This window comes from Pinus tabuliformis, chromosome 8, assembly GCF_031772625.1.
Source record: "Pinus tabuliformis cultivar Carrire ecotype Pingquan chromosome 8, CPIR1, whole genome shotgun sequence".
NCBI lineage: Eukaryota > Viridiplantae > Streptophyta > Pinopsida > Pinales > Pinaceae > Pinus > Pinus tabuliformis.
The window spans coordinates 1,721,406,006-1,721,433,245 of record NC_142294.1 but is presented as its reverse complement, the minus strand read 5'-3'; the positions used below and the strand labels follow the sequence as shown (position 1 = coordinate 1,721,433,245).

Sequence of the window (27,240 nt, the reverse complement as noted above, 5' to 3'; positions counted from 1 at the left end):
GAAATCCTTGCATGGTTTCGATTGCCTTCGCTGATAGTTATTGGTAGGTACTTCAAAGAATTCAACACTACAGGAGTTCCCTATTGTTCTCCGTCATCTTCTAACCAGATCCACAAAGGATTGGATTCATATGCAAGCTTATGCATTCATAAGGTCCAGTAGTAATGGCGCATTATGTTTTTGGAGAAAAATGCATATGGTAGCCTCTGTCCGTTTGGTAGCTACCCAGTTATTACACTTAAATCCGTGCTTCCATGACCTTTCCGGCAGCCTTCTTGGATCAGACTACCCGCAGCGTTCTTGGATCAATCTCACAAAGTATAGCAGTGTTCAAACTGACAGAGGACCCTGGTTTGACAATCTCACAAACGGAGAACGGAGCTAGAAATCGTGAGCGGGAGCTGTTGTTTAGAAAACACTGCACAACATCATTTCTTCCAGGTTAGGTCCTTCTTCAACTACTTTGTTTCCCTTTCCTTGCCATATCATCTCTCTCAGTCCTGTTTTGCTTTCCTAGGGATTTGCTGGACGGACTGGCTTAATTTTCACTCAGAATCCCGGGTCCATTCTTGGGCAATCACTCGACTCTGTCACCAATAGCCCCCCATTGACCATGTTTGATCGAGCAGTTTATAATGTCCAAACTGACGAATTAGTTTGTTTGTTTATCTTCCTTGATTGTTTATTTTATAAACTTACAGACGGAGCCTGAAGTCGAGCCAGGTAGCTTTCAAACTGCATTTGCTATGCAAATGCAAAGTAGATAAATGTCGCTTCAGTCAATCTCCGGGTTTGTTTATAAATTAAACAACTGATTTACAAACTCTCTGATTGCCCTCGTGGTAGCTCTAGTAACCTCCTTAGATCTACCCCTGATTGTTGCATTATTGATGACCATTTGCTCAGCCAAAACCCATGAACTGAACTGCAAACTGTGACCCGGAACCCAAGCAAAGTCTCGTCTTTGGCCCAACGCAGGTACTGTTCTGTAAATCTGAAATTCAGCGCACTTCCCGAGTGTAGTAGGTGCGCTGCATTTCAAATTCCCTGTGTTACAGGTGCGCTGATCAGACTAGGTATTGTTCAGTTTTGGTTTCTGTGATTCATTCTTTTCAGTTCTATTCATGAATTTTGCTGCCTGTAATCAGTATATCTCTGTTTGAAACCCCTTTTCCTTGTTGTTATTCCGCCTCCTTTGTGCAAAAGAACTGTAAATGTTTTTGTGTATTTGTTGAGTCATTTTCAGTTCTCCTTTGCAAAAAGTAACGTAATCGTACTGTTGTCCTTTGATTTGAAAGTGTCGCAAGTGTCGTTTTCAGTCATAGGAAAGAGTTTGGTTGCTATTGATAGTCGATTATCCTGTTACTATTGTATTTGGTCTGAATTTGTAATTTTTCTAGTGTCAAAAGCAAGTATTCATTTCCAAATCGTAAAGTGTTGTGATTGCCTCCATTTTTTATTTCGAAAATAAACTTGTTGATAACTGGCACTTGAAAAGTAATTCAGATTTGTGCATTAGCTTTCTTTTCTCCATTCACATACTAAGAAAGCCGAAAACAAATACATGCATGCGCATTTGCATTTAGACTGTTTGATTGGTTTGATTTAAGAAAGTGCATTTAGAGTGTGCTCTTTGCTCTTTGTGAAAGAATACTATCTCTCTTTCGTTAGTAGCTAGGATTTTCATTGCACAAAGAAGATAAAAGACTGTTTATCATCTTAGATTGCATTTTAGGAATTACACATCTACATCTCGCGGTGAACCTGAAAGGCAAACTTCATAAACAAGATCAACTATAAAATAAATTCAATGAATCTAACAACGCTTTGGAACCTAACGCACAACATTTAGAAGTCTAGGCTAGAGACGTATTCCGGCGTCGTAAAGCCTGGTAACTGTTGTTCTCACTGATGGTTGGGTGATTCCTCCACTTTGAGACGATAAGTGCCAGTACGGACTTGTGCTCCCACGTACCGTCGAGTATATTTTGGGAGACCACAATAGGCTTAATCATTTATCCATAGGAAGCCGTGTCTGCCGCCCTATCGATCGCAATGCACTGAACACAGCATTCGGGAAGATTGACTGCCGTACCGTAAAAAGTATTCTGCAGTTTTGCGATTGGTTTGGTAATCCCTCTACCTAGATTTCCAGAGCAGTCCCTTTCGTTCCTTTTCAGACTCCTTAACGGAAAAGGTCCATCTGAGCACTTGTCACTTCATGCTCATTAAAAATCGAAGGCGACTAGAGTCATCTTTTGTTTTTTCTCGACTCTTAAAAATTGAAAAAACAAGTTGTGTCAAAGCGTCTAAAATTTATTTTAAACGGAATAACCACCACCTTTCCCTACGTTGATCTCAGGTCGAGAAGATGGAACCCACCAACCAAGGAATTCCCCTTGGAGGAAATCCTAGTCCCTTCTCCTCTTGGGGAGATGTTGGTGCACCCCATATGGCCACATTGTCACTTCCAGGATTGACAATCGGCGTGCCCGTATGGCTCTTCTCAACCTTTGTCGTTCAGAACACCGCAATTCCTGAACAGTCGAGTCAGCGACTAGACGAATCCAGAGTTACCCACCAACCTTCTACTTCCTCCAATTCTTCCTCTCCTCCTCCTTCTTCGCTTGATGGGGTTGGTAAAGCCAAAAATCGAGTACCTGAGAAGAAGAAGGAAAAGAAGAAGAAAGAGAAGAAGAAGAAGGAGCCAAAAGCGAAAGGGGGCAACCAAGCGTCGTCTAGAGAAAATCCACACACTGCACCGACCAGGCCTAAATCGCCATGTGTCATTTGCAAAGGAGACCACTATCATAGAGATTGTCCTTGCATCCCTCGGATCTTAAGGGACTGGTCTCCTCGTTTGCACAACCCGGTGTCGTCAACCTTTGATGATCATGTTGAAAACACACCGTCGACTAGTGAAAGTGAAGCCCCAGGACAAAAAGGAAAATACAGATTTCCTTGTAAACTGTGTGAAGGCGATCATGCCGTCCACCGTTGTCCCTTCTTAGACGAGGCTAAAAGAGTTTTGGACGATCGTCTGGTTTCACCGGTACGACTTCCTCCTGGATATAAAAAACTCTTGCCGAGTCCGTCACTAGTTGAAAAACCGACTGACCCGCCCAGATGGTCGGCTGAAGCATCTATCATTGAAGACAAACCATCTAAACCCATACCAGATGAAAGTCAAAAGGTCGAGGCGGCAGTTGACCCGGTCTTGCCTTCAGAGGTTCCGTCTTCAGATGATACAATCACAGAAGAGAATAAGGATGACACTGTCCAAATTCTTTTCGTAAGCACAGACTCCGATGAACATGGGGGCAATTTACCCATTCCTTTACCGCAGGAGGGAAGTTCGTCAGAGTCGTACCCGGCCGTCTATTCGGTCCCACCTCCAAGCAACCTAGTTGTAACTCTGATCAAGAGATCATCAATCTCCAAGTGGAAGCAAGAACTATCAGAGGGAAGACACTAATCAAATCACAAGCTGACTCATCTCCCTTACAGATATCTATATATGGATCTCTCATCCCAGAGATCCAGAGGCTGGAATTTTGCATATTGTAAGGAATTGTTGTTGGTTTCTTGAGACAACATCAGATTGTTGGGTGATCTAAGCTTTGTATGAGGTGAAGAGGGGCTTCCTATTTAAGGCTCTAGCTCGTGGAAATCAACGTCGGATCTTTCGGTCTCCCATCTGAGTCATACTCCAGATCATTAGTTCTTAAACCAGCTTGTGGATCTTGGCACCAAAAACCTACTTGGCAAGTCAGGCTTTAAATCAACTGTCCGCTGAATGGCAATGAGAGAACCATCGGCTGCTCTTGTTCCCAGGACAGCCCTGGAATCCCCAATATTCCCAATGAAAAGGTAATCTCCCTGAGATCAGAAACAAATAACAACCCTCAAAATTTGACATTGAAGTTTTGAACTGCAGGCCTGAAACATGAACTAATTACTTATTATTAGAAGGATTAAACATGAACTAATTACTTAACTCTTTAAAATTTAACAACATAAGAGATATTCATTTAAGACAGACATTTGGATGCACTCAATATTTAACTTCTCCAGAATACAAGTCCAACTGGGATTCACAACAGAAGACTGCATCTGGCTTTGTTTGCTTGCTTGCTAGGACATTATGTGCCAACAGGTCTTATAGTTTTCAGATGTTAATTTTTTGGGCATTGAAAATGTACCATACTTTGCTTATAAATCTAAAACAGAAGGTATGTAGTTTTACCTCAGTACAAGGAACGTCTATATCTTATTTCAAGTTAAACAACAGAAAACAGGACAAAACAGAAAGAAAGGAAATTTCATTCATAACTAATACATATAAAATATATCGACTAATTGCAAATTACCTGTTTAACAACTGCAACTGCAGTGCTTCCACTGCAAAAGCAGTCTATAGTCGGATGAGACCTCAATTCTTTGTCCATTACTTTGTACGCTTTCAGGTAGGTATCTTTCCAGGCAGAAAAAAGACTGGACTCCTTTGTTGAATTGACTTGGCCATCACCACCCAAGTCATTTTGGCCATTTTTTGCCTTCTTTTTGTTATTGTATGTATCGGTAGCATTGATGTTGTTTGCTTTATCCTTGAAGGATTGCCAAAAAGAATGCAGTTTCACTGGTAATGAATCCCTGACCCTACGGGCAACAAGATGACCATAAGGACCATGGCCATCAAAAACCCCACAGAAGATTGAATCATCTGAAACAAAATCCTGTGAATGATAACAAAAGAATAATGAAAATATGAACTTTTTATTTCCAATTAGGACACAGCAAAATTTTGCTAAAAAATTGAATATCATTTGAACTGAAAAAGAACTCTGACCCATGAAAATTTCAAAACATTTCATTTGTGAACTCATGAGAAAAGAAGATTCACAGCATAAATGGCAATGTCCAAGAGTCACATAGTAGCCCTTGTTCCATTCATTACTAAGGGCTAGGATCCTTCTCGCACTGAATAGTGCATGCACATTGTTGTTACAGCATACATGTAGATTGCATATGTTACATTCTACATTCTAAAAAAATACCCTCTTGCATGAGGCACAGAGTGTTGTTTATTTTCTGCTGCTGTTTAGGAAGAGATTAGTGGAGAACAGTAAGAGATCAAAAGATACAAACAATTCTCAGTAAAACCAAAGACACATATATGAAAATTTAGAAAACTGAAGGAAGTTCTTATTTTTTGAAGAGCAGCATTGTTGGCTTTTTGTGAAGTGCATGGTGAAATTTTTCTGTCTTCCTTGGAAATCCTTGCATGGTTTCGGTTGCCTTAGCTGATAGTTATTGGTAGGTACTTCAAAGAATTCAACACTACAGGAGTTCCCTATTGTTCTCCGTCATCTTCTAACCAGATATTGCCAAAGTTGCGGTTTGCAGTGTAAATTGAGCCTTGGAAATCCTTGCATGGTTTCGGTTGCCTTCGCTGATAGTTATTGGTAGGTACTTCAAAGAATTCAACACTACAGGAGTTCCCTATTGTTCTCCGTCATCTTCTAACCAGATATTGCCAAAGTTGCGGTTTCCAGTGTAAATTGAGCATTTACATCACAAACTGCCATGAGGATTAATCTCCTGACTCTCTCTTGACGATTAGAATTATAACATGTGGGCATTCATGCCTTCAACGACACTGGTTGAGACTGATCTATATCGTCCATATGCAGCATGCCCCCATGGAGATCGATGTAACAACCATCAACCTCAACCTACATAGTGTATGCACATTATTTTTTCATGGCGATTGATCCTATGATTAACTCAAATGCCTCTGTCATTGTCTGCAGAAGCTAGCTCTTATGGGGGTTACCTCCTGAACTGTTTAAATTCCACACATCATATCCACAGAGGATTGGATCTCTCACAATGGCGAGGTCTTCAGTATTTACATATAAACGTCTTCACTGCAATTAACGCCATGACCAAATCAACAAAAACGACTCCCCCAAGTTGTTGGCAATTTATGTCGTATGACAGGACAGAGTGACAAACCTCGCAGCCCACTGGATATATGGACTCTCAGTTCGAAGCAAACCTCAAGAGGACAACAAGTAAAAGGAAAAGGTCATAAAGGTTGCAGGGAAAACGCTAAATATGTAAGCAATTGTGAATCGGGATAGCATAAGTTTATTAATCTTTTATTAAAGGAAGCCTCTCTTTGCACTGCAGCCCCTTGAGATATGTTTCTGTGAAGCATTCCAATATATATCTATATATATAAACTGCAGATACTAAATTATCTAGAGGTATGTTTCTGTGAAGCATTCCAATATATATATATATATATATATATAGATAAACTGCAGATACTAAATTATCTTTTACCCCATTACTGGGTTTAATAATTACATATGACCAGTAATGGAGAAAGCAAATGCAACAGCTAAAGCTATATCATTCAGCCATGAAATTTGCTTTTGTGGATGGAATCCTCCGAGAAGACTTAGAACAAAAGTTCTAGCCCTTTTAAAGGCATCGAATAAGTGGCTACTAGAAAAATTGAGCATAAAGAACAGTCCTAAACCTTGGAAATACTTCAACGTATTCAAAAAAACTTGTCTCATCTAACGTCTTCCCTTTTTTGAGGTTAGAGACATGAATTAAATGCCCCACACACACACATATATCTTAGTCGAAGAGGTTAGTTCAGTTGGCCATGGCCAATGTTTTTAGGCATTTAGCTAATTTTGTGATAGCAGGTGCCGGATTAAAGCCTTTTTGATCAGGTGTACTAGTCTATGTTGATGGGTTTATCAAGAATGCCATCCAAAATGTGACAAAGCATTCCTCAGGTTCTCATTAAGTTTTGCTTGGAAAAATATATAGATAAATACCTCAGGCTACCAAAACAGTGCCAGAACAAGAAAAATATAACTAATCACATAGTCTAGAAATCATTATGTTATTAGACAATAACAGTTAGAATTTATATTCTAAAAAACTGTGGCTAAACCATATAGCGTAGGTTTACAAGAAATATATAGTTTTAGGCAGACATACCCTAGAGTGCACAGATAAGTATAAATTATCCAAAAAATATTGTGGAGGCCTATCCATTTCATTCTACTCTAAATTCTGCAGGTGTGCTGCTTAACATTTCATTGAGTATATATCTACAAATCAGTGATTTTGGGATCAAATCCCACAAAGCAATTCTATACTTGCTCTTCAAATTCCTTCAAGCTTTTGAAAGCAAAACCAATGAATTATCAATATAATTTTACCATAATAAAAAAACAATTAGAAGGCGTTTAGCCAGCTCAAATTACTCATCCGTTAGGCTTGAACCAACATCTCTTCTAGAGAAATTCAACAATTCTAATTTAATAATCCTATCGGCCTCTCTTTGTACCTTTTGGGACAATTGCTAGTTAGGCCGATAGGCCTTCCTTTGAAAGGGACTTTCGTCGTCCCTTTGTTTCTCAGGCTGACACGTGGCGTCGGAAATATAGCGGGCATAACCGCAGAGTTCTGAAAGCGAGCGGTCATACTCGTCGTGTATTCATGGATATTCATGAAGGCGGTTCTGCGGCTACTTAATTTTTAGTTGGCGTTTGAGAAATTCCTGACGTTTTCTTCGCAAGCTTATGCATTCATAAGGTCCAGTAGTAATGGCGCATTGTGTTTTTGGAGAAAGATGCATATGGTAGCATCTGTCCGTTTGGTAGCTACCCAGTTATTACACTTAAATCCGTGCTTCCATGACCTTTCCGGCAGCCTTCTTGGATCAGACTACCGGCAACCTTCTTGGATCAATCTCACAAAGTATAGCAGTGTTCAAACTGACAGAGGACCCTGGTTTGACAATCTCACGAACGGAGAACGGAGCTGGAAATCGTGAGCGGGAGCTGTTGTTTAGAAAACATCTGCACAACATCATTTCTTCCAGGTCAGGTCCTTCTTCAACTACTTTGTTTCCCTTTCCTTGCCATATCATCTCTCTCAGTCCTGTTTTGCTTCCTAGGGATTTGTTGGACGGACTGGCTTAATTTTCACTCAGAAGCCCGGGTCCATTCTCTCTGTTTGCTTGGGCAATCACTCGGCTCTGTCCCCAATAGCCCCCCATTCACCCTGTTTGATCGAGCAGTTTATAATGTCCAAACTGACGAGATGGAATTTTCGAGCTTATTGTGTGCCGGCCCATATGAACCTGTGCTTATTGTATTAAGCTTGTGCAGAACTCCTTGAGGTAAATTGCCAATGTGCATCCAGTATATAGGGATGTTATGCAGAACATATTTTACCAGAATAATACGCCCCCAGGGATATCCACCAGTGACACCACATAGACATGGAAACAATTATGTCAGTAGAAACAAGATACAAGCCCAATAGGTAATCAATATGGAACCAGCAGAAGAGTAATAAATTATGTATAGCATCTATTACTCTACTCCTGTTCAGGCTTATACAACATTTATTACTCTGCCAGAAGGGTATATATTCATTGTCCAATATTAATACATAGTTTGGGAATCTGAAATTCCAAAGCAAAAACAAGGATACTCTGAAAAGAAATCATAAAACAAACAATCAAACAATTTCTGGGAAGCTCACTGCATTCCATCCGGGTAGACATGAGTTGTTCCATTGAGAGCACCAGATAAAGAGGTAACGTTCAGCACCTAACCTTCAAAACTGTTATAAAATCCCTGGAATTCCTGCATAAAGATAATTCTAGCATCGTAAAGGCGAAACTTGTCAACTTTTCAGCATTGCTACCCACGGGAAAGCAAATTTAGGCTGAATAATAGAGTGACTGGATTACTTGTTCAGTAAGCATATTGTGCAAATGGCTGGCATACAGATCAAAAGACAAATTGCTCTGGCATACCAAAAAAATGCTCTCACTTTCATTTTAATTTTATTTGGAGTTATTGTACTTCAGAGCTAAGAACTTCCTTCAACAACATACCTTCTGCAACACGAGTTTCCTTCAACAACATGCCCTCATATACCTTGATCTATCCAGCAATGTAGAAAATCTACAGCAGTTAAAGGACAACTTGCCCATGCCACTGTATTAGATGAAGCAAAGTATCCAATAATCATATTGAGAAACTAGATCATTTTCAGAATATATACTCTAGGCTAGCAGGCTCTCATGATAAGTAGTGGCACTTCTATCAAAGTATCTGGTGCACATGGTATGTCACCTTACAAGCCCTTGAATAGTAGAGTTTCATTGTAAACATTTGAAACTGTGCATGGTTCTACTCCAATAAGTCCGTGCTTCATTAATGCCTAGAATCATGTGCTTTTAATATCCAATTCAGACATCATGCAATGTTCATAGAATGGTAAGTGCGTGCATAATTAGTTGTAAAAATGCAGCCCAACATTACTTCAGCCATGGTTTCCAGCATGCAGGTATATAGCAGAACCTTGTGGAAACAAAATGGATTCCAATAAATATGTAGCTTCACCCAACCAACTTTATATATACATACACACACAGCTAGAACAGGTATAAACCAATAGTCACACCTTCCTAGCAATCCTCAGGCATGTTAGATCATGGAACAAATGATGATGGTTTTTAGTTGCAGGAAATGCAAATATGGTCCTTTATCGTTGCCAGCCTTTGGTGAATATGGTAAAGTGTCAACATACAGAGTTTACCTCTGAAATTTGGAAGGCAGGGACTGTAACACCTGTTGTGTCAGCCCTATTGTTGAGCACTCACCCCTAATTTCCTCTGTGGTGAACATGTCTCCAACATCGACATCTGCTGGTTTCCAAGGAGAACACAGTCCGTAGTAGGGGCAAGTTCTCATGATCTATCTATTTATTGGGTTGAGGCTCCTCCCTATTTCTCTTCAACATATGTCATTCTACTCTGAATTTTGCATGTGTGGTGCGTAAGAAACTGACATACTAACAATACTAGTAGACAAAACATGGTGTGAGCACACATTTTTAGAGCAAATTTTGATTGTCCACACCTAAGGATAGGTAGGAGGCGAGGTCATTCAAAGCCCTTCCTTTCAGTCCATGAAATTACATGGGTTGGTAAGGCTAAAATTATATTGAAACTGCCCACATTCTTTCCCCTTTCACATCATACTCCATTTGCCTCTTTTTAACTTTGTACGAAAAGAAAATGGGAATTGAATTACTCCTCTTTTTCCAGATCGTTGCATTTAGATGGGTTGGTCAGGCTGCAAATAAATAGAAACTGCCCATGATAGTCTGCAATCTGGCCACTATTGTGTGACTGATGGAATCTGATTGTTGTTATGGTCTGGATGTTGTTTTCAGGGTCCTGTTTCTGACAAGAGGGAGGACCCAGATAGCTCTTATTACAAACATGAGCTTGGCCCCAGATAGTTCTTCTATATGCCTGGACTGAAGGAACGTGTGAACTTTCAGGTTCAATAGCTATACATGGTGTTTGAATAGCGTGTTCGCTATATGCAATGGCTGCTATTCAACATATGTTTAATGAAAGTGATTCCCTATAATGTGCAAAAATGCACAAGCACAGTGAGTACACCCGAATATAGCATATTAAAGAAAAAAAATTGTGCCTTGTTCAGAAAATAGTTAATATATCATAAATTATGCACAAGATTCACAAAAGAAGCACACTGCTTCCAAGTGATGGGTCTCACACTGCCTGCCCTAAGTGTGGGCACTTTATGTCGATGCCTCCAAGGCCTACTAATATGAGCCACTTATAAAAAATTATTACAAAGCCATAAGGAGTCCAGTCAGCCTTTTAGAAGGGTCTGCAAAGGGTAAATTAAGTGAGCAAAATACATGGCAATTGCCTTGATTGAACCACATCTCTTAATGTGTAGGATCAGTATTAGGATTGGCTGGGAAATGTTCCTATTTCATTGATGTTTTGACGGTACTGTAAGACTATAAGGATCTTTGAGCCGCTTGAGGTACTTCCGAATTTGCACAATATGTAGTTTGTCCCTGAATCAAATAACAAGCATTTTGTTAACAGGTTACTTGTAGTATACATATATGCATATTGGTATTTTATGGCTAAACACTTGGTTTGAAATAGTTCTGCAATCAAATCTTGCATGTTGGGCATGTAAATAATTCCATTTCTGAAATCACAAAGGAATCTTGTCTGTACAACGAATATGCATACAGCTTTTAGACTAGATCAAGAGCCTACTACAGACCAATACCCTACTTTTACGTTGTACCATTTTAGTTTACACACGCATTAATCAATTCAGCGGAAGTATTCCCTCTGGCATTGGACAATTGTGGACTCTCAACAAGTTTCTGGCCAGTCACAACAATATATCAGGGACTATCCCAGTGGAACTTACCAAGTTATCCTCACTGTCGTGGCTTTCTCTTTATCACAATATGTTGTATGGGGAGCTTCCAAGAACGATAATATCATGGAAAGGTCTTTCTCAGCTTAACCTTGCCAACAACCAGATCACAGGATCAATTCCTGCGTCACTTGGGCTGTTGCCTGTTCTTAACAGCCTTGACCTCTCAAACAATTTGCTTTCAGGAGAAATACCCCTTGAATTAGATAATCTCAAGTTGAGCTTTCTTAATGTGTCTGGCAACCACTTGTCTGGCTCTGTCCCTGTTGGTTACAATAATCTGGCATATGATGAAAGTTTTCTTGACAATCCAGGCCTGTGTGGAGCTGGGCCATTAACGCTTCCTTCATGCTTCCATGCATCTCAAAATCATAGACATAGGGTATTGATTTCGGTTATTGTTGTGGCCATAGTAGTCTGCTTGATTGGTATAGGTTTCCTCCATAAGAGACACAAGATTTTCGTGCAGATTAAAACAAGTACAGAGTCTTGGAAACTCACATCCTTTCACATGGTTGAATTTGAAGTGTCAGACATTCTGAATGGATTGACAGAGTATCATGTTATTGGAAGTGGAGATGCTGGCAAAGTGTACAAGGTGGCACTGGAAAGCTGCTTTGCTACATCTCTGGTTCGGATTCTAAGTTGTCAGGCAAGAAATTGATTGTGGTGGACAGGTAAAAAAGAATAAACAGAGGGTTTTTATTTCCCTTTTAGAGGCTAGATCTTCAAGGTAGAGATGTTCAGTGCTGGCCTTCTGCTGTCCATTTATGCTTACTGCTCCTCTGTTCTAAAGAGATGATCAACTATTTGGTGAGTGATACTTCGGGCATCTATAACTTTTTAATGTCTATCAATCTGCCCGAGGCGAACCTGGGACCTCTCTATGGCAGATCTCTGCACTATTGATGTGGACTAACAGGAGAATATATGCAGGAAAACCCCATGGTATGCTTGACTGGCTGTAACTGTCAAAATGTGATATGATGGGTATCTACAATTTGTACAGTAAATAATGTTCTCAAAGTGCATGCATGCAGGCCTAATCTGGAAAATATCAGAGATCTATTACGTTCCAGCCATGTAAATAGATGCTGATAACAATGAAAGCAAGTGTGTAGCATTGTAAATAGATAGAAAGGATCATTTATAGATTGAAGGATCAGTTTTTCTGGTTTGAGTTCGACATGTTTTTGGCCTTTCTGTCTATGAAATGCATCTGGTGCTTTTACGTTCAGTGGGGGATGAAAGGATATGTGTAGCATTGTAAATAGGTAGATCATATAGCGAATTATATACAGAATGATCAATTTTCTTGCTGAATCTCCTAGCCGACCATTTTTCCTTCAATGACCTACACTTAGGGCTTGGAGAAAGCCAATCTAGCCCTCCCAAATAACTGTTCTTTTGGATGCTCCACCAACTATCCATTACTAGGACCCTACATCCACTAGAAAAACATCAACTCAAGAAGATGAACAAACTTCCCTGCAACCTATCACTGATCTTCTTGACATTGAAATACATGTAATTGTTGTTGATGAACTTGCTTCTAGGATGTACCAAATCTATCATCAATATTGTTGTCCAAACTCCTTTTGGAATAGCCTCATCACTGGCAAACAACGTCAACAAAAGGAGACTAACATACCTTCTCACTGCTCCTCCTGTCTTTGGCACACTGTGCTTTGTTTCGGGTTGATGACAAAATTGGTTAGGGCACATGCCATCCCTAACCTATTGTTGTAAAACCTTGTGTTTACCCTCCAAACCTTACCCAAACAACGCGCTCCTACTTGCTGAGTATGTGTCTTGGTTTGAGCTCCTTTTTAGGCCTCTCAGCCTCCACAAAACAGAGATATGAACCCTGTAATTACCACAGGGGCCTGCAGTCTGCAAAAAAAGAATAGTGTTGCCCCACAACAATCATTAAATCAACATGTAACCTTCCCATATCTCCTCTAAATGCCTCGGCCTTCTCCTTTCCATACTCAGACCTTAAAGCATAGATAAGAAGACATAACCACTGCTTGTTTTTGTTTCTGAAGTGCATTAGGTGTTCCCACGTTCAGTGTTGCTATGCAAATAGACTCTAGATTCACTAAAGAGTTTAGGTACAACAAGTGAGGTGACGAGATGGGATTTGTACTCAGTTCAAATCTAATTTCATTAAAGAATTTAGGGACTGTAAATAGGGTGATGGGACTTATATTAATTTACAAATTGAGGTTTTTCAATGGCCATGCTCTAGAGTAAACTTGTAACCCATGTATGGAATCTAGAACATTGTTTTACAACCAGGCCGAGTTGACTCGGAAACGACCTGGTCAAACCGAGCCGATAAAAAAAATTACGACCAGGCGAAGTAACCTGCTAGGTTGGCCGAGTCATTGATGACCAGGCCGAGTCATCCAATGACTCGGCCTAGTCATCAATGACTCTGTCAACCAGGCCGAGTCCGTATTGACCAGGCCTAGTCATTGGAAAACGGCTGGGCAGCGTAAAAAATAAATTTTATTCACTTTTTTTTGGATTTGTGGTGTGAAATTAATCTGTTTGGATGTCTGTAATTTTATTATGAAGTACACAATGCATAAAGTATGCCATGAACCATAGTATGAAGCAATAATGGGAAAATGATAATTATAAATCTTACGAGCCATGTCTGAGAAATGTCAAATCTGAAGTTGATATTTTCGAAATATATCAGGACTGAGGGCCAGCTGAATGCCCTTCTCCTGCTCAGAATATCGGATCTGAAAATGAGTTATTTCAACTCAAAATGATCTCGGAAACTTAACAAAAATGCTGCCCTAGCAATGAAAAACTTGGTTGTGAAGAAACCAACACTGAAAATATGATTAAAGTGTTCTATAGCTGTGCTTTCTGGTGAAAAATCAGGTCTGAAAGTGTGCTCTAGCTGCCATAGAACTTAGAAGTGACAAGATGAAGCTTGATTCTTTGAAAATCAGATCATAAAGTTTTGCCTTAATAGCTAGCTGGTGAAAACAGCCTGAGAAGTGCAAATTTGTGCCCTAGCTCCCCAAATTAGTTCAACAAAAATCACAAAATGTCACTGAGATGTTATTGCTGTTGAAAATCTGCAGTATTTAGTTTACCCTAAAAATAGTAGAGGTATGTTGTAGTTGTGTCCTAGCTGCTTGTTGGAGTTTGGTCTCACCAATCAAAAATCCCTTCACAAAAACAGAAAAAGAGCTGAAATGGACAACTTTGGCATTCTAGTGGAGAGTGTCTAGTTGACACTGGTCTGTGGGTCAGACCAAATATGTCTTGACTTGACCTGGTTTTTAGGTCATTTGTGTCTGAGTGCCAGCTGTGGTTTGAATTTTTGAATGACTTTAATCATTGCATAGAGGATCAATGGTAAATCTCTAGATACCAAGTTTGTGACCTTCCGTGGAAGAGATGGAAGGTATTTCACCTCTTGGAAATTGAAGCTCCATGAGCCTACTTTGATCATATGTTGTCTTCCATCTATATTATAATGCTATGTGTTTGGAAACATGAATGAAAATCTTTAAAATTATGTTTAAAATATTTAAAATTATGTTTTTTTATAAAAAAAAATAAATATTTAATGTATTTTTTACAACGACCGAGTCATTGAAATCGACTAGGCCGAGTCATTACCGATTCGGAGTCGGAGTCGGAGTCGATCCTCGGCCAAGTCGGAGTCCTGGTCGGAGTCGTAAAACACTGATCTAGACAGTGGATTGAATGTAGTGAACATAAACAAATAACCTGGTTCTGGACAGTCTGATCTGGTTCTACACAGTGTATTGAATGCATTGAACACAAACAAATAACCTGAAAGAACCTCGTTCCAGAGTATGATCTGGTTCTAGACAGTGTATAGAATGCATTGAACATAAACTATTAACCTGAAATAACCTGCTTTGATGTCTATGCTCATCATGATAGTGCAAGGATGCATAGATGCGTATATTTAAATAGTTAGTTTGATATATATGTTAAACATGGTAATGCAAGGATGCACATCTTCAATTAGTTGGTTGAACTGTGCTTTAACTGTAAACCTAGATGAATCTATTTCGGTATGAACTAAATCCATATTCAATCGACTCTCAAACTAATTCTGTATAAACTTTACTTGAGATTGTTGAACCTGCCATATGACATTCATGTGCATAGTAAACCATCAAAGGACACACCAGCGGGTAGGACAAGAGGATTAAGTACAATGAATGGAAATGGATAACTAGGTTTCATATTTATGTAATTATCTGCCCTTATCATTCATCAGCATCATGTCACCTCACTGTTTGCCATATGACATTCATATGAATAGTAAACCACACCAGTGAGTGGCATGAGGATTAAGTACATTAAATAGAACTGGATAACAAGGTTTGATATTTTTTCAAGGATTTATACTCACTGCAGACTACTTTTATTTACATATCATTGAATGACTGCCCATAAGGATTTGTCTATTAAACTGAGAGACCTTGATCCGTTAGGAATCCTGCAAGCGTATATACATAGAAGTGGGTGTCTTCAATTTTTTTTTTGGTTATGGATGTTGGAATTGTGGTTTTTCCGTTGCATGTAAGGGATGTATTTTAATCACAGAAGCATGATAATGCAAGGATCCATATTTTAAGAGGTTTAAATACATTGAATATTAGTTTGATATATATGTTAAACATGGTAATGCAAGGATGCACATCTTCAATTAGTTGGTTGAACTGTGCTTTAACTTTAAACCTAGATGAATCTATTTCGGTATGAACTAAATCCATATTCAATCGACTCTCAAACTAATTCTGTATAAACTTTACTTGAGATTGTTGAACCTGCCATATGACATTCATGTGCATAGTAAACCATCAAAGGACACACCAGCGGGTAGGACAAGAGGATTAAGTACATTGAATGGAAATGGATAACTAGGTTTCATATTTATGTAATTATCTGCCCTTATCATTCATCAGCATCATGTCACCTCACTGTTTGCCATATGACATTCATATGAATAGTAAACCACACCAGTGAGTGGCATGAGGATTAAGTACATTAAATAGAACTGGATAACAAGGTTTGATATTTTTTCAAGGATTTATACTCACTGCAGACTACTTTTATTTACAAGTCAATTTTTGTTAAGTTGTCACCTGATTTCATATCATTGAATGACTGCCCATAAGGATTTGTCTATTAAACTGAGAGACCTTGATCCGTTAGGAATCCTGCAAGCGTATATACATAGAAGTGGGTGTCTTCAATTTTTTTTTTGGTTATGGATGTTGGAATTGTGGTTTTTCCGTTGCATGTAAGGGATGTATTTTAATCACAGAAGCATGATAATGCAAGGATGCATATTTTAAGAGGTTTAAATACATTGAATATACGTATAAGAATACAATAAGTATTGGTTTAAGAATATTATAATTTGACTTTCTAATCGCACTATCAATTACAGGGCCTACCTTATTTCCATCTGGTTATGGTTACCGAGATACACGCAATGGTAAATGTTGACATAAACCAAGTAAATAATATTACGGGGCCTACCTTATCTCCATCTGGTTATAGTTACCGAGATGCACGCAATGGTAAATGTTGACATAATCCAAGAAAATAATGTTGATATTGCGGAATGGTTAATGTTTATATAATCTATTTAAATACTGCTTTTTCAACACTCATGGTTTAAGTAAATAATGTTGATCTGACCTTCACTTGAGGGGTTATCATCATTAATTAAGGTGGTTTTATATATGATATAAGTGGACAGCAATTTTATACATAAATAATGAGTTTAAAAGTTGAAGATAGAAAAGCATATTAAATTACAATGTGGAAAAGCATCTTACAATTAGTTAATGTTTTAGTTGTAATGTCAACCAGCAATGTAAGTGGTTTGTTTTAATATTTGCAAATCACAAATTTCTCCGCTTTTCATTTACCATGTAAAACAGTGTAATTTATTTTTTATTTAAAAAAATAAAGTGTGTTGCCAATAACCTATTGAGTTTTAAGTATGAACGCGTTTTAAACTTAATATATTGATATGAATGGTTTGGTTTTGGTTTTGTTGTTTTAGTTTCAAATGTGCTGGTACGGGATGGTCATCGTGGTTATTGCCTTGGTCACTAGCGAGCTTTGTACATGCTTGACTATCTGTAGAGGTTTCTTCCTTTTAATAATCCTATCGGCCTCTCTTTGTACCTTTTGGGACAATTGCTAGTTATACAGTTTATCAGATCATACATTTCCAGATTTCAGTATCAATGGCAAATCTAACTATATCCGCTCAAGGTTCTGCTGCTTCCTCTTCCATGGCCTCCTCTTCTGCCTCGACTTCTTGTACTCCTTGGGATCTCTTTATTAATCACCGCGGTCCGGATGGTAAAATGGCCGCCAGATATCTGTACCGACGCCTTACTTCCAATGGATTAATGAGAGTCTTTTTCGACAAGGAAGAGATGGAGAAGGGACAAAACATTTCTCGCCAGATAATAGAGGCTATCGGTGGTGCGTCTGTTCACATTGCAATCTTTTCACCAAGGTATGCCGAATCTTGGTGGTGCTTGGATGAACTTGTGCTGATGGTAGAGTCAGGGAAAGCCATTCTTCCAGTTTTTTACAAGGTTCAACCTTCGGTGGTCCGTTATAATGTCAAAGACGGAGCGTACGCTGATGCCCTGCGAGACCTTGCAAAGAAAACTACACCTGATCCTAAAACTGGTGAAGAGAAGCCACGCTACAGCTCTGACAATATTCAGAAATGGAGAGGCGCACTTTCTACAGTTGCCGATTTAAGCGGTTGCGAGATTAGGTGAGCTGCATCTCCTCGTTTCCCTTAACATCCGTCTTAGTTTTCATTTGTTGGATTCCACCATGTTGAGATTCTCTTAGTGTACATTCGTAAGCGCTTCTCACTTGCTTTGTTTACTCAATTCAGGGACGAGGACGACGAACTTGAGCAACTGGACAATGTCGTGGAAGTAGTTCTGAAAATGGTTCCAAAGCCATTGGTGCATGTGGCAAAACATCCAACTGGGTTGGATCTCAAAGTTGCTGAATATGAAAATTTTGAAAAGAGGGTCCTATCCAATCAGGAGCGCTGCAAGGTTGTGGGCATTGTGGGTGTGGGTGGCGTTGGGAAAACCACCCTAGCCAAGGAATTGTTCAACCGTAGAAGATCAGATTACACTAAATCCTCTTTTTTATTTGATGTAAGACAAAATCCTATAACTCTTTTGCAGACGAATCTCTTAGAAGCCTTCATAGCTGGAAAAAATTGCAAAATTGGGAATCCTGATGAAGGGTTAGGGATACTTTTGAAGTATCTCTCGTCTTTTCATGGTCTTATAGTTCTAGATGATATAGATCATGCATCTCAATTGGATGCACTTTTGCCAATTAGGGATATCCTTGGCCCTGAGAGCTTGATTTTAGTTACCTCCAGGGACAAGCACGTCCTCAGAAGTTCAGGGGTGTTAGAGTCCTCAATTTATTATCTGAAGGGATTGAGTGAATCACATTCCAAAGAGCTCTTCTGTTGCTATGCCTTGAATCAGCGATTTCCATCACCAGAATTTGAAGATCTGGTAAAACGATTTGTAAAATCGTGCGATGGATTGCCATTGTCGCTCAAAGTATTCGGGGCGCTTGTTTGTGGACGGAATGAATCTTACTGGCAAGAGACACTGGATGAACTTGAAAAGCTACTGCCTGGAACTGAGATACAACAGAGTCTTAAAATAAGTTACGACAAGCTCAGTTCAGATGATCAACATATATTTTTAGACATTGCTTCCTTTTTCATGGGAGAAGAAAGAGATCGTGCCATCAGAATATGGGGTTTGACGGGGATTCAAAATCTACAGGACAAGTGTCTGCTTGAAGTGGACGCGAAAAATAACATTAGAATGCATGATCACTTTCGTGACCTGGCAAGAAATATTGCGCAGGGATTAGGGAGCCGTCGTCTTTGGCAGCAATCGACGAAGGACATTGATGATTTGCTGGAGCAATCATCACGTGTAAGTGCTTCCATCATTCAAACTCTTGGATTCAGATTAAATTTGAATTTTAAAGTTTCTGTATTCACAAGAAATATATTTTGCTTTTTCGAAATAAAGATCTACAATTGTGATATTGTATACTTTTCATATGTGAGCAGATAATGACCGAAGTTCGCGGGATTAGGATGCTTGGTTGTAACGCTGATACCTGGTCGTCGTGCTCACAAGGGCCAAAGCCACGGTGCAAAAGACCGAGGGATGATTCTCGTTTTTGTGGCATTTCGAATTTGCAGTTTGTTGCAACTGCAGATGGTTATTATTTAAAACCCATATTGGACAAAACGTGGTCACCAAATCTCAGATGGCTCCGTTGGCATAATTGTCCATACTCTTGCGTGCCTGAGTGGATACCGATGGAGAACTTAAGAGTTTTAGAAATGGCCGGGCAGAGCTTCAAATCGCTGTGGAAGGAGGAATCTCGGGTATGCTTATTTTTCTTTTGTAACTTCATTTCATTTGTACGCCAAAATCATCATTTACGTCTTTCTGATACCTGAAACGCCAAACATTGCAGCCTCCTCTTCAGTTGCGAGAACTACATATCGAGAGCTGCTTTGGAGGCCACTCCTCTTCATTTTCAAACTTTCCCAAGTCCATAGGACAGCTCCAGTACCTTGAAAATATTACCATCAAAGCCTCGCTCAAAAGTTTGCCGGAAGAATTTTGTGAACTGCGCTCCTTGAAATACTTATGCTTACAGGGCTGCAACGAAATGATCTCGCTGCCTGATTCTTTTGGAAGGCTAACAAACCTCCAGCACATTAAATTGAGATGGGCCTCCAGTTTGCAGATGCTTCCAGAATCTTTTGGCAATTTAACTCGACTCAAAAGTCTAGATTTGTGTCGTTGCTCCAAGCTGATCCTCTCCAGCGCCACACTTGGAAATATTACAACCCTGGAATACTTGAATATCTCAGGCTGTTTGAATGTGACAGAATTGCCCCCCCAGATCGAACATCAACGGTCCTTGAAAGAATTAGACATGAAGGGAGCGAACTTTAAAGAATTGCCCAACTGGATTGGGAACCTATGCAATTTAGAAGCTCTGTCAATAGGTAGCGATTCTTTGGAAGTGCTGCTTCCTCTTTCGCTGTCTAACCTCAGGAGCTTGAAAAATTTGTTTATCGCTGGAGCGCCTAGATTGAAATACTTGCCCAATCCCTTTCCACCGTTGTCTCAGTTGGAAAAGTTGCATATCAAGAGGTGTGGGATAGAACACTTACCACAAGAACTTCTGAAGATGAACAATCTTCTATATTTAGAGGTGTTCATTTGTCCGTTGCTGGAACTGCCATTTAAAAAGATTGAAGAAGAAAGAGAAAGGGGTAGAGAATTGAATAAATTGGAGTCCTTCCATGACGATGGCAAATGCATGCTTGCGCTCAAGGAGATACATCTGGCCTATACAGAAATATCGGAGGTATTCTTTCCAGAGTGTGTTTGCCCAAACCTTCAACGCCTGAACTTGAGTGAATGTAGGAAATTGACACAAATAGGAGGGCTTTGTGGTCTTTCAAAACTTCAACATCTGGACATCAATGGGTGTGTAAGACTAGAGGAGCTGCCAAATCTTGAGATGTTGATATCTTTGGAGAAATTGAATGCTTCTGGATGCAAAAGGCTGAGGAGCATTCCGGGGTTGGGACAGCTCAAGAAGCTCAGTGACCTAAATGTTTGTGGATGCCATGAGATGCTAGAGTTGTCCGGTGCAAAACATTTAATGTTGTTAACGAGACTTTATGCTTATGACTGTCCGAAACTACGTTGGGGTGAGGGTGAGCTCGAACACCTCCGCCAACGATTGAAGGCAGGCCTAAAGTTGTAGAAAGAAGCCCTAAATTTATGGTGAATGTAATGTTTCTGATGATTTCAATGTGTTAGGATATTCCGACACATAGGAAATAGTTAAGTACAACTTGGTCTAGTATAGGGTTAGGGAAAGTGTGTTTCTTTACTATGTACATTTTTTAACTTACAATCCGACGGTCACGATATGTAGTGATCCGACGGTTCATTCTCTCCTCGGTATTACCGACACTTGATCCGTGGCTTGACACCCGATTGGTCCATGATTTCTATTTAAAGCGCATGGAAGGTCATTTGTAGGGTAATCCGTCTATGAGAGAAGCTTATGTAAATTTTCATTCCTTTATTAATAAATTGCCTGAAGTGGCCGCGTTGGCTCAGGCCGTGGACTGTTTCCTTCTTTGAGGGTTTTAACCACGTCAAAAATACTGTTGTATTGATCTGCGATCTGGTTGTCAGCGGTGTCCTTTGGTGTTCTGTCTGAGGAACTTACCCTGTAAATTCCTACATGGTATCAGAGCTATTTGAGGGCTGCGTCCGTTGGTGATCCAAATTTGAAGCAGTAGAGCTGCATCCAACTGCCATTTTCTAGATCTACTGTTTTTGACTGCTTTCGGGCCGAGAGGACTGCCCTGTTGTGTTGAGAGCATCTGTTCCAGTGAGGAACCCCTCTCGTTTCACGCGAAAAGGTTTCCGGTAGCCCTAGCTGCCTCATTTTTAAGATCTGGAGGTATACAGTGTTTTTTTCTCTCTGTGTATTTCAGTTTCGGTTTTTTTAGCTTTTTTATTACAGGATCTGTATCTTTCATTTCTGCGTATGCTCTTTGCCCTGCGACTCTGTGCAATCTGGGCAAATCAGAAACAGAAAGGAAGGATTTTTCTCATGCGTATGCTCTTTTCCGCTGCGCCTTAGTGTGATATCGGAAAATCAGAAACATTGAAGAAAATATTTAGTTTCCGGCTAAAGCTAACTTTGAGCCGCAAGGTTCATTTTTGAAAATATTTAGTTTTTCGGCTAAAGCTAACTTCGAGCCACAAGGTTCGTTTTTTTTGTATGTCCGTGTTGGGTTTTGTGTTTTTTGTTTTGTAGGGAAAAAAAGCATTCTCAAAGTAAGCACGCAACCCAAAGCATCAACCCCCCCCCCCTCTCTCTCTCAAACTTTTTGTATAGCTCACTTGGTACAAAGCTAATTTATGAGAGTAGAGGTCTTGGATTCAAGTCTCCATTTTTTGGGGGCGGATTTTTTCATTTCCGCACATTCCCGCACTTCGTCGGCATCTTCAACAACTTTTTTTCAAAAAAGCCATAACTTCTTCATCCGAAAGCCGTTTTCAGAGCCGTTTTTTTTAAACCAGCCTAATTGTTCGAAATCTATCCATTGGAACACTTAGTTTCAGCATATTTAGCTTCAGTTTCTGTTGAAATGGAAAGTCAATACCAAGTTATCCTTGACAACACCAATTACTTCCAATGGTTGTCTTACATTGAGGATTTACTTAGAAGTAAAGGTCTCTACAGAATAGCCTCAGGCCAAGAAAAGAAACCGAAGGATGAAGATAAGGCTGCTAAATGGGAAAATAGGCAAGATCAAGCACGTGGATTGATAGGGATGTCTATTTCTCCAGATCTTAGATTCGATATTGCAGAACTTGATACTCCTGATGAAGCAATGAAACAAATCAATAAAGTTTTTGGGATTAAAAATGAACTTAGAGCCCATCAACTTGAAAATGAGTTGTTTACATTGGACCCTAATAATTTTTCTTGCATTGAAGATTTCTTGTCCAAGTTTAAGACCCTTAGATATCTCTTGGAAGGTGTTAAGGTTAAGAAAGAAGATAGTAACCTTATCTATTCCATTCTTACTAAGTTGGGACCAGCGTACTCTGTGTTTGTTTCCACCTTCCATTCTACAAGAGAAGCCTTCATTTCTCAAGGAACAGACTACAAGTCCCCTTCCTTGACTCTTTTTGTGATTCTTTAATAAGAGAACAAGAAAAACTCTTACACCTTGGTCTTCTTAATCTTGGAAACTCTTCTAAGAAAGCATTAGCCGCCCAGTAGCAACCAAATTCAAATAATCCTAAGAAGTCATATCCTAAAAAGAATGGTCCTAAACCAAACAAGGGTCCTAAGAAATCTCGGCCTCAAAATGAAAAATCATTTCAACAAAATGATAAGACAAATAAAAACAAATGGAAGAAGACTGATAGACATTGCAACTTTTGTAATCGAGATGGCCACTTAGAATCCAAATGCTTTAAGAAGATGGAAGCCTTGGAAGCAGCGATGAAGAAACATAACATCCATTTGGAGCATTCTTCAACTTCAACTTCATCTTCAGGAATGGCACTTTCTGCATGTGGTTGTCAATCATCTCGGTCTGGTTATGCATTAAATGTATCTTCTTCTTCTCATTCTCATGAGTGGCTCATTGATTCTGGAGCTTCTTATCACATGGCCAAAAACAAAGGCATGTTTTCTTCTTTAAATGATTGTAACACCAAAAATATATATGTTGGTGATGATAGATCTCTTAATGTTGTAGGGACTGGAACTGTTCATCTAGACAGTGGTCAATTTAATGATGTATTATGCGTTCCAACCTTATCATGCAACCTTCTATCTGTATATCAGATAACTCATTCAGGTGAAGGTAAAATCGTTGAATTTTCACCTCATGATGTTGTAATCAAAGACCTAAGAGATCCTAAACAGATTTTAGCTACTGGAATTGCTGATGATTCTACAAGGTTGTATAAGTTTCACAACTTTGGGTCATTAAATCTTCCCTCAGTATTTTTTGCTCATAACGATGAAGTGAGCAAACTTTGGCATGAGCGATTTGGTCACTTAAACTATCGCTCCCTTCAGCATCTATGTAAAGAAAATATGGTGACGGGTCTTCCTATGGTATCTTGCAAAGATGGTGTTTGTTCCGGATGTGTACTCGGAAAACATCATCGGGACAGTTTTGAAAAACGTGCCTCTTGGCACACCTCAGCCCCTTTACAGCTTGTGCATAGTGATTTATGTGGTCCACTTCCAGTTGTTTCATTCTCTGGCTGCAAGTATTTCTTAACTTTCATTGATGATTTTTCCAGACGCACTTGGGTATACTTCTTAAAACTCAAGAGTGAAATATTTAACACATTTTTGGTCTTCAAAGCCTTTGTTGAAAAACAATCTGGACATCAAATTCTTAAGCTAAGATCTGATAATGGCGGAGAATATGTTAAAAACACATTCATCAACTTTTGCACTGAGAATGGAATTCAAATGAAACATATTGTTCCATATACTCCACAACAAAATGGTGTAGCTGAAAGGAAGAATCGCACCTTAAAGGAAATGGCTAATTGTATGCTACAATCTAAAGGACTTGGTCTTAGTTTTTGAGCATAAGCAATTAACTGTGCAAATTACATAATAAATCGCACTCCTACTAAGGCTTTAAAGAATATCACTCCAGAAGAAGCATGGAGCTCAATCAAACCAGATGTAAGTCACTTTCGTGTTTTTGGAAGTGAAGCGTGGGCCCATATTCCAGATGAAAAGCATAAAGCTTTAGAACCTAAGAGTGAAAAATGTACTTTTGTTGGATATTCTGAAGATGTCAAAGGCTATAGACTTATTCCATTTAAGTCCAAAAATGTTATCATTAGAAGAGATGTAAAATTTGATGAAAATATATCGACCTGCAAGCCTAGTCCAGCAGATGTGCCACCTCTCCCTATCTCTTCTACTTTTGAAAGCATTTCTTCTTCAGATGATGAAAGTGAGGATGACAATCCTCCCCCACCATCTCAGGATCCTCCTTCAGCGCCTTAGCTTCCAAAATGGGTTCGTGCTACTCGAGATGCAGCAGGTGATCTTGCTGGTGATCCTACAAATCAGCGACGAACACGTTCTCAGTTTGACAGAGCCTCTTCTTTACTGGCTCAAGCTCCAGTAAATTATGATCCTGACACCTTTGCAGAAGCTTCAGGCCATCCAGATTGGGAAGCAGCTATGAATGAATAATATCATTCATTATTGGCAAATGATACATGGGATCTTGTTCCTCTACCGAAGGGACGAAAACTTGTTAGATGCAAATGGGTTTACAGAACCAAGTATGGACCAGATGGGAAAGTTGATAAACATAAAGCTCGTCTTGTTGCTAAAGGTTTTTCACAGGTTGAAGGCATTGACTACACTGAAACCTTCTCCCCTGTTGCCAAAATGAACTCTATCCGCCTTGTTCTTTCCCTTGCTGCCTCGTTCAAATGGGAAGTCCATCAAATGGATGTTAAATCTGCCTTCTTGCATGGGGACTTGCATGGGGAAATCTACATGGAACAACCCATTGGCTTCATAAAAACAGACTCCAGCCTTATATGTCGGCTTAAGAAATCCCTTTATGGTCTCATGCAAGCTCCTCAAGCTTGGTATGCCAAAATGTATAGCTTTCTTTTAGAATCTGGCTTTTCTATGTGTCATTCTGACAATACTGTCTACACCAAGAAAGTGGGCAAGTCCCTTATCATTCTTGTTCTTTATGTTGATGATCTTATCCTTACCGATAGTGATCCCAACCTTATAAACCATGTGAAGTCCAGCGTTAAAAAGAAATTTGAAATGACAGACTTAGGACACTTACATTATTTTCTCGGTCTTCAAGTCTTGCAATCCAAGGAGGGTATTTCTCTTTCCCAGTCCAAGTATGCCTATGATATTCTACGCCATTTTCAAATGGAAGATTGTAAGCCAGCCCCTTCTCCCTTCCAGTCTGGAGTCAAACTTTCAGTCACTTGTACTTCTCCTGAAGTTGATGCTACCTTATACCGTCAACTTGTAGGAAAACTTTTGTATCTAACCCATACTCGTCCTGACCTTTCCTTTGTTGTTGGCCTTGTTGCTCGGTTTATGCAAAAACCACGTGAAAGTCATTGGAAAGCGGCTAAAAGAATACTTTGTTATGTTCGAGGTACAGTTCAGTTTGGGATTCATTACAGTGCCGAAGCAGCTCCTCTATTGGTTGGTTTCACTGATTCTGATTGGGCTGGTGACCCTGATGATCAGAAGTCTACTGTCGGTTATGTGTTCACTCTTAGTTCAGGACCTATTACATGGGCTTGCAAGAAACAAGGTGCCATTTCTCTTTCATCAGCAGAAGCAGAGTATCGTGGTGTCGTAGAAGCTAGTAAGGAAGCCTTGTGGCTTCGTCAGATCCTGTCAGAGTTTGGCTTTCAGCAGCAGCATCCGACTACACTTTGGTGTGATAATCAAAGTGCCATTCAATTATGCAAAGATCCAGTCCAACATCAGCGCAGCAAACACATTGAACTACACATGCACTTCATCAGAAAGCTCATTCTGTTATGAAACCAGCTCACAAAAAGATAGAAAAGAGAGATCCACGCCTTAGAATTCAGCCTCTTCGAGGGGGCAACCTCCTTTACATTACATAAATGAACAATTCTTGGATGATACAAATGAAAATACCTCCTTTCTATATATAGGAGTCTAAGTGGTCCCAATACAATCAAAGCCTACATAACAATAATATTGTAGGGCACAACAATAACAATAGTGGGCTTCTATGTGGCACAATAGTAACAATATGGGCACTACATGGGTACATCAATATAAATAAGGGGTATAACTACAATAGTAATGGGGTAATCACTAGTATTATAGGGACCCAACATGCCCCTCTCCTTCAAAAAAGTGTTGTCCTCAACGCTTGAGTAGTTCAGGATACTTCTGCATAAAATTCTCATCCTCCCATGTGGAATCTTCAGCGGATAAGTTCTTCCACTTGATAAGGTACTCTGAAATTGATCGATTTCGTAGCTGTCGAGTTCTTGTTTCTATAACTGCTTCCGGTTCCAATATAATTTTTCCTTCCTCGTCAAGTTCTGGCAATATTGTTTGAACTGGGAGCTTGTCGCCTATAACCTTCTTTAAACATGAAACATGGAAAACTGGGTGCAATCGAGAAGCTGCAGGAAGCTCCAATTTGTATGCCATAGTACCAATC

At 39.5% G+C, this 27,240-nt stretch overlaps 2 protein-coding genes and 1 long non-coding RNA gene across 3 annotated transcripts in view; 2 read left to right on the top strand and 1 right to left on the bottom strand.

Annotated features, from left to right (window-relative positions):
- The window catches only part of LOC149242941 (uncharacterized), a 59,904-nt gene that overhangs the window by 14,904 nt on the left and 17,760 nt on the right, over window positions 1-27,240 (top strand). The window lies entirely within an intron of this gene.
- On the bottom strand, window positions 3,714-5,384 carry LOC149242943 (putative protein phosphatase 2C 52). Its single transcript, XM_089367729.1, has 2 exons — window positions 4,371-5,384; window positions 3,714-3,879 (listed from the first exon to the last, which is right to left on the bottom strand). Exons 1-2 carry the CDS (start codon window positions 4,884-4,886, stop codon window positions 3,718-3,720), a joined length of 678 nt encoding a protein of 225 aa, XP_089223855.1. The 5' UTR covers window positions 4,887-5,384; the 3' UTR covers window positions 3,714-3,717.
- LOC149242942 (disease resistance protein RPV1-like) lies at window positions 17,579-21,233 on the top strand. The gene is made up of 4 exons (XM_089461042.1): window positions 17,579-18,156; window positions 18,283-19,366; window positions 19,507-19,830; window positions 19,923-21,233. Exons 1-4 carry the CDS (start codon window positions 17,609-17,611, stop codon window positions 21,231-21,233), a joined length of 3,267 nt encoding a protein of 1,088 aa, XP_089317168.1. The 5' UTR covers window positions 17,579-17,608.

What these genes read in the sequence shown, in the direction of transcription:
- LOC149242943 (XM_089367729.1), bottom strand. Translation starts at nt 4,886, where the DNA reads ATGAGTTCACAAATGAAATGTTTTGAAATTTTCATGGGTCAGAGTTCT. An exon ending in CAGTTGCAGTTGTTAAACAG is followed by an intron (nt 3,880 to 4,370) that starts GTAATTTGCAAT and finishes TTCTGATCTCAG; the next exon opens with GGAGATTACCTTTTCATTGG.
- LOC149242942 (XM_089461042.1), top strand. Translation starts at nt 17,609, where the DNA reads ATGGCAAATCTAACTATATCCGCTCAAGGTTCTGCTGCTTCCTCTTCC. An exon ending in TTAAGCGGTTGCGAGATTAG is followed by an intron (nt 18,157 to 18,282) that starts GTGAGCTGCATC and finishes TACTCAATTCAG; the next exon opens with GGACGAGGACGACGAACTTG. An exon ending in TGCTGGAGCAATCATCACGT is followed by an intron (nt 19,367 to 19,506) that starts GTAAGTGCTTCC and finishes ATATGTGAGCAG; the next exon opens with ATAATGACCGAAGTTCGCGG.